The sequence below is a fragment of the Fukomys damarensis genome, unplaced genomic scaffold (genome assembly GCF_012274545.1).
Source record: "Fukomys damarensis isolate Sample0158 unplaced genomic scaffold, DMR_v1.0_HiC HiC_scaffold_2, whole genome shotgun sequence".
Lineage (NCBI taxonomy): Eukaryota > Metazoa > Chordata > Mammalia > Rodentia > Bathyergidae > Fukomys > Fukomys damarensis.
In genome coordinates, this window is record NW_022900914.1 from 26,935,962 (window position 1) to 26,951,154 (window position 15,193).

General features: G+C 38.6%; 1 protein-coding gene across 1 annotated transcript in view; it reads left to right on the forward strand.

The window, feature by feature from the left end:
• Window positions 1–15,193, forward strand: part of Ppp1r21 (protein phosphatase 1 regulatory subunit 21) — a 64,775-nt gene that overhangs the window by 26,458 nt on the left and 23,124 nt on the right. Inside the window, exons 9-13 of the mRNA XM_010615802.3 lie at window positions 1,023–1,172; window positions 4,050–4,151; window positions 4,242–4,330; window positions 7,395–7,531; window positions 10,250–10,342. Coding sequence (XP_010614104.1) covers window positions 1,023–1,172; window positions 4,050–4,151; window positions 4,242–4,330; window positions 7,395–7,531; window positions 10,250–10,342 — 571 coding nt within the window. The remainder of the gene's footprint in view (window positions 1–1,022; window positions 1,173–4,049; window positions 4,152–4,241; window positions 4,331–7,394; window positions 7,532–10,249; window positions 10,343–15,193) is intronic.

The following is a 15,193-nucleotide window of genomic DNA, read 5'->3' on the forward strand; positions in this document are numbered from 1 at the left end:
GTAGTATGGCCATTTTCACTATGTTGATTCTTCCTACCCAGGAGCAGGGGATATCTTTCCATTTTTTTATATCCTCTTCGATTTCTTTTTTCAGAGTGCTGTAGTTTTCAGTGTAGAGATCTTTTGTTTCTTTTGTTAGATTGATTCCTAGATACTTCATTTTTTTGGATGCTATTGTAAAAGGAATTTTTTCCCTTATTTCTCTTTCTGTCTGTCTGTTATTTGTGTATAGAAAGGCTATTGATTTTTGGGTATTCACCTTGTATCCAGATACTTTACTGAATCTGTCAATTAAGTCTAGAAGTTTTTTGGTGGAGTTTTTTGGATCTTCAATGTAGAGTATCATATCATCAGCAAATAATGAAATTTATGTTTTTATGTTTAGCCACATTTATGTCAAACTTTCCAGAGATAAGAATTAGTCGTGAGCATTTGTGTAGTGTGTGAAATTATTATTTTACATTGTCATACATTTCTTTAAATTGTGTAACTTACTTTTAGTGGAATTAATAAGTAATACAGATTTATGATGTCTCTGTTTGGTAGCATTGCAACTGAGTTATGGGATGCCTTGCTGTTTTGAATCATGCTTGTCTTTGAAATTAGTGGACCTTGTCTTAAAGATCTAGGTTAAGCAGACAAGGTGTGTTTGCCAAAACTAGGGGCTGTATAGTGTGCTTAGGTTAGGTAGGAGTACTGTATTAAAATTCAAGTGGAGCCAGGTGTGGTGGTGCATACCTATTATCCCAACACTTGGAAGGTAAAGCAGGAGGATTTTCATGAGGTAGAAGCCAACCTAGGCTACCATAGTAAGTTCAAGACCAGCCTGAACTACATAATGAGACCCTTTCTGAATCAGTCAATCGATAAATAAAATAAAAATTCAAATGGGAGCAAATGAATTATAATAAGGCATGATCGCACTACTATGCAAGTGTTTTCTCCAGAAGCCGACCTAATAAAGTTGGTTTAGAATAATAACTTGATGGTTAACTTCCAGTGTATGCTTTTCACTTTTAAAGCTAAAGATGCGAGATATTGCCGGGCAGGCCCTGGCTTTTGTTCAAGACCTTGTGACTGCCCTTCTGAACTTTCATACCTACACCGAACAGAGGATTCAGATTTTTCCTGTTGATTCTGCCATAGACACTATATCACCATTGAATCAGAAGGTAAACTACTCAGCGTACTTTTTGTTGCCCTGAACAGAGTTGTTTTTAGACTACTCTGGTGCATCAGCCAGGAACTGTGGAAGACAAAAAAAAAACAACAAAAAAAACCTGTAAGTCATAGTCTTTACTCTCAAAACAGAATATGGCAAAAATTTTAAGAAAATAAATACTAGGAAAGATGTTGAAAGAGCTCATTGTGAGTGAGTGGTATGAGACCCTCAGGGAGGAGAGGGAGCTGTTAGAGGTGTGTCTAGGAAAGATTCTTTGGGGCTTTGAATGGGCCTTGGAGAACTAAGAAGTTCAAATAGGAGAGAAGAGGGGTGGGTTTGTTCCCTGGACGAGGCGAAGACAGGAGCAAAATCAGGGAGGAAGAAAGCACTAGGGGAAGGGACAGGGCCAAGGGGCAGAAACGAGCACTGTCCTGGTGGAATGAGAACATGTGGCTGCATCGTGTGGAAGGCCTCTGAGGGTGGGGAGAGGCATGGATGTTCACTCTGTGTACAGGATCGAGGCCTCTGCAGCTTTTTGACCAGGAAGTGACATAAGGAGAAGAGCTGTTTTATTATTGGAATGGTAATTTCCTGACTTTTTTCTCTCTCCCTGTTTGTAATCACCGTGTAAACTTTCCTCACTAGCCATGCTTACACAGTAAGTCACCAACGTAACAGACATTTGAGTTGTGAACTTTCACAGGTGTACTGTGCAAGACTCACTTTGTCGGAAGAGATTTCTTACAAAAAACTTTGTAAGAACAAATCTGACTTACAAACATTTTTCCAAAATGGAACTCCTTCATAAGTCAGGGACTTACTATACAAAGAAGACCTGTGTGGTGTAGCTGACCTTTTTTCCTTCCTAATAGCATGAAGTGAGAGTAAAAGTGCTTACCCAGTTGCATTTGGAAGGTGTTTTCAGGTTTGTGAGGCTTAAACAAGGGATCAGAAGAGGTTTGAATGTTGCTTCCTGCCTTTTTTTTTGCCTCATAGATTTTGCTCCTTTCTTTCCTTTTTTTCTCTCATCCCTGAAACAATATGAGAGGGTAAGTGGAGAATACATGGGGATCCTTGGGGTGGAAACGTAGGAATCTTGCTGCTGGTACTTCTGGTACTTGTGGTCTAAAATGAGTCGTGCCACTCTTCCTGCTGAATCTGATTCTTCTTTCCCATTGGTTTTGTGCATCAGGCAATATTTTCAGGGGTCGAGTAGTGTCTGTGTTTATAATTATACAAAGTGCTCTAGTGGAAAAAACAAAAGTAGCAAAATTCTTGGGGCACCTTGGCTCTTTTCTGCACTGACAAGAAGATATTAGCTACACGTACACCTCACGATACAAAAACTAGAAAAAGATGTTCCTTGTAGGTCTTGAGTAACAAAAGTTAAACCATAGTAATGGCTATATAAAACTAATGGAAATTAGAGTCACCTAAGTAATATGCTTACCATTTCCATCATTAACAGTGTACTAAAATAATGATTGTGTAAGCATTCGTCAAAATAAATTATAAAATTTTAAAAAAACCAAAAAACAAAAACAAAGTGCTGATTTACTTAGCAAAGCCTTAGACCTTGGGGTCAGACTTCTTTGGTTCCCAGGCCAGTTTTGCCATATTCTAGCTATTTAGTCTCTCGTGCTTTCATTTCCTCATCTTTAAAATGGGGTAGAGCACCTACTTCACAGCTATTTTATGTTTGAATATTAAATGAGACAATATGTGTACACAGTATGTGTAAAGCACTGCATTTAAGTAAATACTCAGTAAAGGTTAGCTCTTACCATCCTCAGATCTACACACATGAAGTAAGCACTTGGTTTTCATCAGTTTAAGTCAGATTTTACAAATCTGTTGAAGTTCATAAAAATTAAACTTTGGATGTTTGAATTCCCTTTAATGTCACTGTGGGAAAAAGCTTTAAAAACCTGTATTGGTGAAACAGTATTGCCACAATTTAATGTAATCATACTTTCTGTAATATCAAAATGTATTTTCTATTTAATTTTGGTTCTTTGCCCATTAATGGAATTTCATTTAGCTTATTGCCATTTTACACCCACAGGGTGAGAATCAAATGTGTTAAATGTAATTTGTTTAGAACTCTCATTATTCTGAAAAATTCATATATTTCTCAATATTTTACCTTTGGTGCTTTGGGCTATGGAAGGCCCACTGTGACTTTTCTGGTATATTTCGTAAATGAAAATTACCCTTTTGCTTCCACATTCTTTAGATGTCTGTAGGATTTTTTTCTGTGAATCTGTTTTTTTAGGTTTTTGTTTATTTTGGGTGCTGGGTATTGAACCCAGACCTCGCTCAGGCTAGCATGAGACCTACCACTGCACTGTACCGCAGACCCTGCACCTGAATTAGTCTTTTCTCATACTAAGGTACCAGTGACAGTTAAAGAAGTTGTTATTCATATTTTCATTTTGATAATTACATTCTTGGCTTTGTTAACCTCGAGTATTAATATGCAATAAAAATGAAAAGCTATCCTCAAAGGACTTGTTTTTTTAAAAATGAGGTACACAACAGGAAATCTGTGTCATGCACTCTTGGTTTTCAAAGCTGTATCCCTGGGACCCCTCTGGAGAAGCAGGTGTCCTGGGAAGCTGGCCTGCTGGTGCTCAGGTGTTATGTGGGGCCCCATCCATCTCCCGGGCTGCCCGGTTGTCCCCTCCTCCACTTAACCCATTTAGGATGAGATGGGGGGGTGAAGGGTTATCTGGGACAGTTAGAGGGGAGTATCTGGGAAAAAGCCAGATTTTCCGGAGTATTTCCAAAAGAATTTAGGTTTATAACTCAGTGGGTCCACTTACAAATGTGTTGATGTTTGTCATTTTCCAATCAATAAATTTACAGTTCTTTTCCTCCTATTTAGTTTTCACAATACCTTCACGAAAATGCGTCCTATGTCCGCCCTCTTGAGGAAGGAATGCTTCATTTGTTTGAAAGTATTACGGAAGATACTGTGACTGTCCTGGTAAATGTATTCCTTCTTTTATTTCTGGAAATGGGAGTTCCACTTTGTCTCATAGCACTTTTAACGAAAAAATTTATTTTTCTCTTTCAGGAGACAACTGTGAAATTGAAAACATTTTCAGAGCATTTGACTTCCTACATATGTTTCCTTAGGAAGATTCTTCCTTATCAGTTAAAAAGGTACTTCCCTTGGAGGTCAGGGAGATTGGGGACTCTGAGTGGGCCTTGACTCTGGAGTTGATAGAGCTGTAACATTTGCTCTTATGCTTTGATTGACCTGTATACCATAGCCATTTTGGACTTTATTGAAAAGGAAAAGTATGGTTGAGTAGAGTAAACTGATACTTAAAATGTTGAAGCTGGTATGTATGGTGGTGCATACTGTCATCCCAGCTATTTGGGAGGCTGAGGCAGGAAGAGCACCAGATTGAGGCCAGCCTGGGTAACTTAATGAGACTATTTCAAAATAAAAGTAAAAAAAGCTGGGGTTGCAGCTCAGTGATAGAGTGCTTGCTTAAGAAGTGTAAAACCCTGAGTTCCATCCCCAGTACGGAAGGAAGAAAGGAAGGAAGGAAGGAAGGAAGAAAGGAAGGAAGGGGGAGGAAGGGAGGAGAGAAAAAAGAGGAAGTAAATTGAATTATAGGCTGTCAGCTCTGGTTTTTTCAGTACTGTATTATGTGGTTACTATTCTAACCATGTAATGTTATGAATCAGTAGTTTGTTTTATTTTATTGTGATACTAGGAATTGAACTCATGGACTTGTACATGCTAGGCATGTGCTGTACCACTGAGCTATATTCCCAGCCTTTTAAAAAAAATTTTTTTTGAGACAGGGTCTCACTGTATTGCCAAGGTTGGCCTTAAACTTATGATCCTTCTGACTCAGTCTCCTTAGTAGCTGGAATTATTATACTCATACACCACTGTACCTGGCTTGAACCAGTATTTTCAAAAATTGTAAATGGCACATATATTGAAAAAAATCCAGTTTGGGGTTTTTATTAGGTCTTTACTATAAATCTCTAGATGGGAGTTATAATTGTTGATTTCTGTATTTGGAGGTATAATTTTTTAGGCGTCTTTGAAACAGTATTTTTTTGTTGTTGTTGTTTTTTGTTTTTGTTTTTGGTACCGGGGATTGAACTCGGGTCCTTGCGCTTGCAAGGCAGGCCACTGAACTGCTGAGCTAAATCCCTAGCCCTGAAACAGTATATTTTTATTATTGGCGATTTATTTAAGCTATGAAGGGCTGGGGATTTAGCTCAGTGGTTCTGCCGCCTGCCTTGCAAGCACAAGGACCTGAGTTTGATCCCCTGTACCAAAAAAAAAAAAAAAAAAGGAATGGGCTGATTGCTCTCGCCTTCTGCTAAGCTATAAACAAAAAACTTTAGCCCTCGTGTGATATGTTATTTAGTGACCTCTAATAGTCTACCTTAAATATTTCTGGAAAAACAGAAAAATAGTGTATATAAATATATCTCACTGGGAATTTGATAATACTGCTAGTATATTTTAGACTTTTTGTTAAATTTTTTTTTGGTACTGGGGATCAAACTTGGGCCCTTGTGCTTATGAGGCAGGCAGTGGAACCACTGGGCCAAACCCCTGGCCCTATTTTATACTTTTGATCTAAAACTATCAAGATTCCTGTTTTATTTTTTGCGGGACCAGGGATTGAACTCAGGACTTTGGCCTTTCAAGGCAAGAACAATATGTACTGAGCCAAATCCCTGGCCCTTAATATATTTATTCTTTTTTTTTTTTGGTACCAAGGATTGAACTCGGGTCCTTGCGCTTGCAAGGCAGGCCACCGAACCACTGAGCTAAATCCCCAGCCCATATTTATTCTTAATAAAATACTACAATATAAGGTTTCAAATATATTTAGAATATTTATTAAAATATAAAGCTTCATTATTTGAAAAAATAATACATATTAAGAAACATCTCATTTCATAATCCTAACCTGACAAAGAATTTCAGTACACAAAAACTATGATTTGTTCTTGTGAGAGGGTTTTAGGAATCACTGAATTACTAACTAAAGTAATAATTATGAAATATAATTTTGTTCACATCCTTGCATGTGTTCAATATAATTAAATTTTTAAAAATTGATTTTATAAGTTTAACATTATGATTAAATATACCTTTTTTGGATTTTATTTAAGGTTCTATTTAAGAACCATATGTAATAAGTATGTGGTACTTGAAACACTAGGTAGTTCAAGCTGCCCTTCAACTCACGGTGTAGCCCAGGCTGTCCTCATACTCAAGGTGATGCTCCTGCCTCAGCCTCCTGAGTGCTGGGATTACAGGCTTTCACCATGACCAGCTCTCATAATTACAATTTTTAAAACATTGGCTAAATCCTTTCTTGATCTGAAGTTCCTATTCTTGGAATGTTTTGTCACACATGTTTTTCACCTTCCCTGGGGAGGAATTCATGTGTTTAAATTTTGGGAGGCATTGGCTTAATTACATATCTTTAATATCTTTAATTGATATGACTTACTCTTTGATAGTAAATGGATTCTGAATTGAATAGAGCTATAGTTAAGTAGAAGTGCCAAGGCAGAGCGATGGGATGGTTGTGATTTTTCTGCTAACTTTTCTAATTTTATATAAGAACTTTTATTTTTGCTTGACTATCTTAACATTTGTAAATAAATGGTTGTAAGAGTACATGTGGATTTCTTTTAACCTTCTAATTGTTTTCCCAATTAACCATTTAAAATTGGAAATGATAAAATGTATTCTATGAGTTAAGCACTTTCTTTTAAATTTGAGGTCTAATTAGTTATCAGTTTTTCTAATTTGTTTGGCTTTTGAAACTACTACAATGAGAAAAGTTTCTTAGTCTCTGAACCTCTGTCACTGGCAGTGTTACCAGTTCCAGTTTAATTAATTCTCTTTTGGAATCCAGTGTGCAAATTATTTTCTCCCATAAATATTTAAATGATTGTTAATAGTTAAGATATTAAGTATTTTAATGTGTTTGTGCTGCTTTCAGGAGGGAAAGATACTGGTCATGTGCCTTTGTCTCTTCCACTTAGTCCTCTGCTCTTCATTGGAGTTTCAGCGAGCACTTGTGTGTATCACCATATAAACATGATCAGATTCTTTTTTCTGCAAAGTTTGTCTTTGGGCACAGTTGTTGGAGAACTTAGATGGTTTCTAATAGCTAATTGAACATTGCTCAGGATGCTCACTTTCTAAAAATCTGCCACCCCCCCACAATAGTTTAGAAGAAGAATGTGAATCTTCTCTTTGCACATCTGCATTGAGAGCCAGGAATCTGGAGCTGTCCCAGGACATGAGAAGGATGACGGCTGTGTTTGAGAAGCTGCAGACATACGTTGCTCTTCTCGCCCTGCCAAGTGAGTGCGTCCACCGTGCATGACTCCAGGCGGAGTCTTGAGAGGACAAGGGTTGGAAGAGGGAGATGGTTTCACCTGTTAGAGTAAGATGAGCAGAGGATCTGAAGTCAGGAAAAAACTGGAATTCAAATCCTCTTGGGCAAAACACTGTTTCCCTCTGCCTCAGTTTTCTCCTTTATAAAGTGGAGTTAAATGTTGTGATTATTAAGGATGTAAAATATTAGACTTAAATGTGCCTTAAATATTAATTACCTTCCTCTCCTTTTTTACATAGATCAAGGCAAGTCATGAGAACTTGTAGCAGCTTTCTAACAAGCAGCATAGGGAGATTTAGTAGTAAGCATACAATTTATTTCCTTTTGTCCTTATTTGAGAAAAGTATTTTTGGATAATTTCAGTGATGTTTTTAAGAACACCATGATTTTCCTGGGCTGGGAGGTAGCTCTCTGGTAGACCTTTTGCCTAGCTTGTGTGAGGCCCAACACCACACACACATACCTAGTACTATGATTTTTTTTTTTTAAGCAGCTTTCTTATGGCATAATTTATATATACACAATTAACTTATTTAAAGTGTGTAATTCAGTAATGTTTTAGTATACTCTCCAACTAATGTGTACCGTTAGTATGGTCAATTTTAGAAAAATCCATGGATTCTTTAGCTGTAACCCTCTTGTTCTGTTTCTCTTCTCACCTAACCCTCAGCAACTTCTAATAAACATAGAATTGTTTCTGTTCATAGAATTGCACATGCTAGACACTTCATACAAATGGAATCAAATAATAAACACGTCTTTTTAAAAAATAAACATGTAGTCTTTATTGTATGTAACATGTCAGTACTTTTTTATGCAAAAATCCATTGTATGGATGTACCACGTTTTATTTACCCATGCATCAAGTAATGGCCATTTGAATTGTTTTAGCTATTTTGAATAATGATTTTCAAATTTTGTGTGGACATGTCTTTTCATTTCTTTTGGGTATGTACCTAGGGTTAGAATTGCTGGGTCACATTTAACTATGTTTAATGATTTCAGCACCTGCCAGCCTGTTTTCCAAAGTGCTCTACAATGTTTGCATTCTTACAAATAATGTTTGAGAATGCAGATTTCTCCATATCCTCACTAACACTTATTATCTGACTTTTGATTCTTGCCATCCTAATGGGTATAAGGTGGTATCTCTTGTAGCTTTGATTTGCACTTCCTTGTAGAAAATGATGTCAGATGTCTTTCATGGCCACATCATTTGTGTATTTTCTTTGGTGAAATGTATATTTGCCCTCCCCTCCCTTTCCCTCCCTTCCTTCCTTTTTTCCCTCCCTCCTCCTTTCCTTCCTTCCCCCACCCCCCACAGTCTTGCTCTATAGTGTAGGCTGGCCTTGAACTCACAGTGTAGCCCAGGCTGGCCTCAAACTTGTGATCTTCCTGCTTCAATATCTAGAATGCTGGAATTACAGGTGTGTGTCAACACATTCAACTCCCTTTCTCCATTTTTAAATTGAGTTATTAGTCTTTTTATTATTGAGCTATAAGAGGTCTTTATTCTAGATACGTGTCCCTATTGGATATATTATTTCCTACATTTTCTTCCATTTTTTGTGTTGTCTTCACTTTCCCGATTGTATCTTTTAAAGCACAGGAGTTTTTAATTTTGATGAACTCAAGTTTTTTCTTTTGTTTCTCAGGCTTTTGGTGATGTATATGAGTTCATTGTCAAATTTGAGGATATAAAATCTTCTAAGAGTTTATAGTTTTAGCTCTTACATTTAGTCTTTGATCCATTTTGAGTTAACTGTTATATGTAGTACAAGGTAAGGGCCAAGTTTCATCTTTTCCATATGGATATCAAGTTGTCCCAGCTCCATTTTTTGAAAAGACAATTCTTTCCTTGTTAAATGGTCTTGGCATCCTTGTTGAGAGTTGACCATAGAAGTATGAGTGAATTTATTTCTGGGTTCTCAGTCCTATTTTACTTTATCTGGATCTCTCTCTGTCTCGTCTCTGTCTCTGTCTCTGTCTTGTGGCAGTAACATACTGTTTTGGTGACAGCAGGTAGCTGGGGGCAAGATGAGAATCCAGCCCTTGGGCTAGAAGGGAGGGTGTCCTGTGTGCGTGGCTGTGCTTGCTGGGAGTGGGGTCTGGGGTTGGGGAACAGTGTTTCTTGGTTCAGGTACCACAGACTTGCTGTTCTTATTGGGGTATTACAGATTTTCCCAAGTGAATATTTCTCTATTTGTTGCATATCCTTAGAACTGTTTCTAGAAATTTTAAGTGATTTTTTTATTGTTTTGTAGTTGTCATCAGTTTTACTGGCAAGCAGATCTGTGGAGCTTCTCGTGCTGCTATGCCAGAAGTAGAACTCCATGCTCTGTGGAGAATTATGTTTTTAGTGCTGTTTAGCGAAAATTAATGTGTAGGGAATGAAAAAATAAGCAAGATGAAAATCACACAGACATTCATTTCAAAAAGAATTATGAAAGACCAGTTGCAACCTAGCAAATCAGTTTTGATTCTTAACCCTAAAAATTGTGGACACGGGGATGCACATCCATGAGATGTGCCTGTTTATCACCATTATATATGAATGTGTCTGTGGAGGTTTTAAGAACAGTTATTTCCTAAATATTACAATCAGTCTTCATTCTCTGTGTTCCTCAAAGTAGAAGGAGGTGGTGGGCAGGAAAATGCTTAGATTTGTGATTTGGTTTCCTAGGTACACAGCCAGATGGACTCCTGCGGACAAACTACAGTTCCGTTTTAACAAATGTTGGTGCTGCTCTGCATGGTTTCCATGATGTCATGAAAGGTGAGCCCTGGAAAAGAACACAGATGAGCTTAGAGCCTTTATGCCTTTTCCTCAGATCTACCTGAAGGAGATTTGAACAAATACTGCCAAGGGCTACAGACTCCAGATAATGGCTCAGTAGCATTTGGCTTACATGGAAGTGCGCAGCTTCTGCCTTCTGCTTTTCCCATCTGCTTCTTTTTGAAGGTAAACAGAGCTGATGAGAAATCCTCGTGCACGGTACTTTAGCCAGAAAGACATGACACTGACTTTGTGCAGGTGTGTAGATCTTACCAAACCAGACATGCTGTGCAGTGGCATTTAGCAAAATACTTAACACTTGTTAGAACTCAAACATGAAAAAGTTTAAATCAAAATCACCAGAAAGAAAAAGTAACTTTCCACCATCCCATGTATTTTGATATTTAAAGTGTCCGTTTTAAGTCTTGTCTTGTTTAGCAAAACCTTCAGAAATGAAGGTCTTTTTTAAACCTTGCTCAGTTTACAACTGCTTTTGGACTCCTAAGAATATAGTCTGCCAACTGACAGAGGTGAATCTTTCAAAGTCTCTCATGTGCCTCTTAGCATGTGATTCTAAGTCCTGATAAGTTGTAGTTTGTTGCTTTTAGAGTCCTCCACCTGCCCCTCTTCTTTTCCTTTTAGAGACTTGGATAGGGGAAGGAGAAAGGGGTGTGAGTAATTCTTAAGGACTGCTGGAAGTAGACCAGATGCCTAGATGATTCGCTGTGATGTTTGGCTAACAGTTTGTGACTCATTTTACAGAAAGTAATTTTTAAAGTGTTAAAGCTGTTTTGTAAGGGGGTATAATGGTATGCTTTTGTAGACTGGCACATACCTCTGGCGCTGGGATTCATTCTTTGTCTCGGCAGTCTTACTGAGCATACTGTTCCATTCAGTGAAGAGTGGGTCTTCCCTGCTTATCTTCAGTTTCCCTTTAAAAGTCACTGTGCTTTTGGAGCTAGCCCTGGTTTTGGGAATCACAGCTTTGGCGTGGTAGTCTCGGTGGCATCGACAGTAGTCAGCCGTGACCCTGCAGAACTTAGTCTGGTCTGCAGAAAAGCCAAGGGACAGATGCTTTATTCCTGCACAGCCTTTGGTTTAAGGGCCTAGGACTTGACTGTCATCCTCCATTCCAGATTTTTACTTAACCTAGAGCTAGGCCCTCAGAACCACATGTGCCTCTTTGGCTCTGGATTTTTTGTTTTGTCTTTTAAATTTCCAATGGGATATTATGATTTTGTTCCTGCCAGTGGTTTCTCCAGAATTTCTAAAGAGGAGGTGCTAGAATAATGGACTGTAACTATTGAAGGGAGCTCTAATGCTTCATTTACATAAAAACATCTTGATTTTATTTATTTGCTTTTTTAAAATTCATTAACAATACATAATTTTTTAAAGATGCTCTTGATCATACATTATAAAAAAAATCAAGAAGATGCCAAAGCCTAAGGCAAAATGTGTTAGTGTTACTGTTTGGCATGAGCTGATGGAGATTATGGGAGTCAGCAGCCTCCTTAGGCTTTCTGTCTGTGCCTCCACTTCTCTCTGGTTTTGAGAAATGAAGGTATATGAAGAAAGACTGGGGGAAAACATGAAGAATGTTGGCAAACAGATTATGGGGCCTTGTTGCTCGGTTTGCAGTTCAAGTCCAGCTTCTCATCTCTCTTAGAGACTATAGTGTATCTCTTGTGAAAACTGATACACAACTGCATACTTTGAATATAGTTGTTATGGCACAATTATGATCCAGTTTAAATCTGCTCTTATACTAAGAATTTTGTTGTTACTTTCCATATAAGCATTGTTAACATTTACGATACGAAATAAACTTGTAGCAAATGACTCTGTTGCAACTAGTAAATATGCTTTTGTCATACTTTCAGATCCAAAAATGTGTCATTGCAAATGTTTCCTTTTTAGGGATAAATGGAAAATTTGTTAGCCAAAAATAAACAAAAAGCTCAGTAAACACAAATGAGAGCATTAAGTGACATTTGCAGAAAAATTTTTATTTTAAGAATTTTAATTTCAAACCTCTGCCATTCCTCCTGTGCCCTGAATAATTGCTTGATCTAATTTGGAAATAGGGAGGAAAGGTGGGTAGGCTGGTTGGTAGGCTGTTCCCAGTGTAAAAGGAGAGATAGCTATAAAAGTATGTATCCCATATGGAGTTAAAAATGGGGCTGAAATCTTTGTTTTTTGGTACCGGGGGATTGAACTTGGGACATTGTACTTAGGAAGCAGTCAGCGGTACCACCGAGCTTAGTCCCTGGCCCTGAAATAATCTTTGAATAAATGTCATTCTACATGAGAATTATTTGATCTTTAATCTCAGAAGTCTAAAACAGGTAGATTCATATAAAACAAAATGAAAATAAATTTGTGGTCTAGTGCATGTGATTGCTTTATATATTTTTGGAGTTAAAATTTAAGCTGGTAGTGCACTCCTGTAATCCCAGCACTCAGGAGGCTGAGCTAGGAGCATCTGCTGCGAGTTCAAGGCTAGTCTGGGCTATCTAGTGAATTCAACACTGGCTTGAACTATATGGTGAGACCCTGTCTCAAAACAAAACAAAACAACAAAACCCAAAATTTAATACAGTGATATCTTGGCTCATGAATGTTTCTGTTTGTGAACAACCTGATTTGCAAACAGAAATGTTCAGCAAAATTTTGCTTCCATTCTCAAACTCTGCATCGGTGATGAACGTGACCACGATCATTTTTCCTGCTCCGACACACAGAGATCATAGTTGCAGACGGACCTGTGCACACTTGCTGTGAACCTTTGTATGTGCTTTTTCTAGCACATACAGTACTGTATAGTATTGTTCAACCCAGCATGGTTCCAGAGAAAGTGCAGAGCAAGCGTGGTGGTAAAAAGAATGTGCAGAGTAAGAAGGATGAGCAGAAGATTTTGAAGAAACTATCAATTGAATTGAAGAAGAAAATTGTAGAAAAGCATGAGTGTGGTATTTGTGTGACTGATCTGGCCTTGGAGTACAAGATGGTGAAATTGACTATCTTGATTATTTGGAAGAATAATGGTGCCATCAAAGGAGCTGATGAGGCAAAAGGAATAATGATGTTAACCAAGCAGAGGACACAAGTGCTAGAAGAGGGGGAAAAACGTTTGTTAGTATGGTTGAATGAGAGACAGCTGGCAGGTGATAGCATTAGTGAAATTATGATCTGTGAAAAAGCCAGGAAAATGCAGAGTAATTTATTGCAAGAGAACCGCTCCACAAGAGCCACAAGTGATGAATTGAAAGCCAGAAGAGGGTGGTTTGATAAATTCCACAAGAGAAGTGACATCCACAGTGTGATAAGACATAGCAAGGCTTCTGGTTCTGACAAGGCCACTCTAGAAGCCTCTAAGAAAGACTTTGGAATTCATGAAGGCAGAAGGATGAAGGCTCAATAGGTGTTCAGCTGGGATGAAACAGGGATGCCGAACAGAACCTACATCACACAGGAGAAGGCACTGCCGGGGCACAACATATGAAGGACAGATTGACCCTTTTGTACTGATCTGAAGATTAAGCCACTACTGGTGGACTATTCCCAGACCCCTCATACATTCAAGGAACAGAATGTGAACAAGGCCTGAATGCCTGTCATGTGACCCAGTGCAAAAGCTTGGGTTCATGGAATGGCTGCCCGAGGTGTTCACATCCACTGTTAAGAAATATCTTTCTGACAGCCAACTGCCTGCAGGGTCCCATATCTGATGACAGTGCCCCAGCACACGCTCCAGCCTTGGTGGATGATATGGATGTTGAGTATGACCTCACGAAGGTCAAGTTCCTTCCCCCCAACATGACCCCACTTCTGCAGCCCATGGGCCAGCAAGTGATCTGCAACTTCAAGAAATTCTACACAGAGATGCTCTTCACTACGTGCATTAATGTCACTGAAGAGATAGTTCTGGAAGAATCATTTCAATGTTCTCTGCTGCATCAATCTCATTGACAAAGCCTGGGAAGATGTCAATTACCAGACTTAACCTGGAGGAAACTGGCCAGGTTGTGTCACTGAAGGTGACTTTGAAGGGTCCTATGCACAGGGAGTGGAGGAGACTGTGTCCAGGGGCAGGGGTATGGGTGCGGATATCCACGGTGCAGACATAGAGGAGCTTGTTCAGCACCGTAAGGAGGAGATGGTGACGGAGGAACTTGCTGAGCTCCAGTGTGAGCAGCAGAAGGTGCTTGCTGAGGAGCCTTCCACTGAGGAGGAGGAAGACAGAGAGGAGGTGAGCAGTGATGTGATAAAAATCCATCGTGGAAAAATGGAATGAGTGCCAGGATTTCTTTGAGACGCACCACCTCGACATAACTGGAATGGACAGTTGAATCTGATGAAAGATCAGGTGGCCTCTCGTTTCCAGAGGGTTATGCAGCATAGGAAAAACAAGTGACATTAGGCAGATTTTTCTTCAAAATTGACCTTACAACCAAGACAAGAAAGGAAACCCTGATAAGGAGATCTCCCTGATAACCTTATAAAGAGGGACTCTCCCTCCTCTCCACCCACCTTCCTGTCCTCCGCATCAGAAGTCACCTCAAGCAAGGTCAGTGTTCTCTCTCTTTGTACTATACTGTACTGTACTTTGTATTGTATTTTTATAGTTTAAAAAATACATATGGTTTAAAACAGATTAATCTTGCTTTGAACCTTACGGGGAAAATTGATTTGGTTCATGACCAGAATTGTAGGATGAATTAAGTTTGTGAACCGAGGTACCACTGTATCAAGAGTACTTTATGACAAATCCACTGCCAGCATTTTATTAAATGAGTCAAAACCGAAAATGTTTCTTCTGAAATCAGGAACAAGACAGGGTTGTCCATG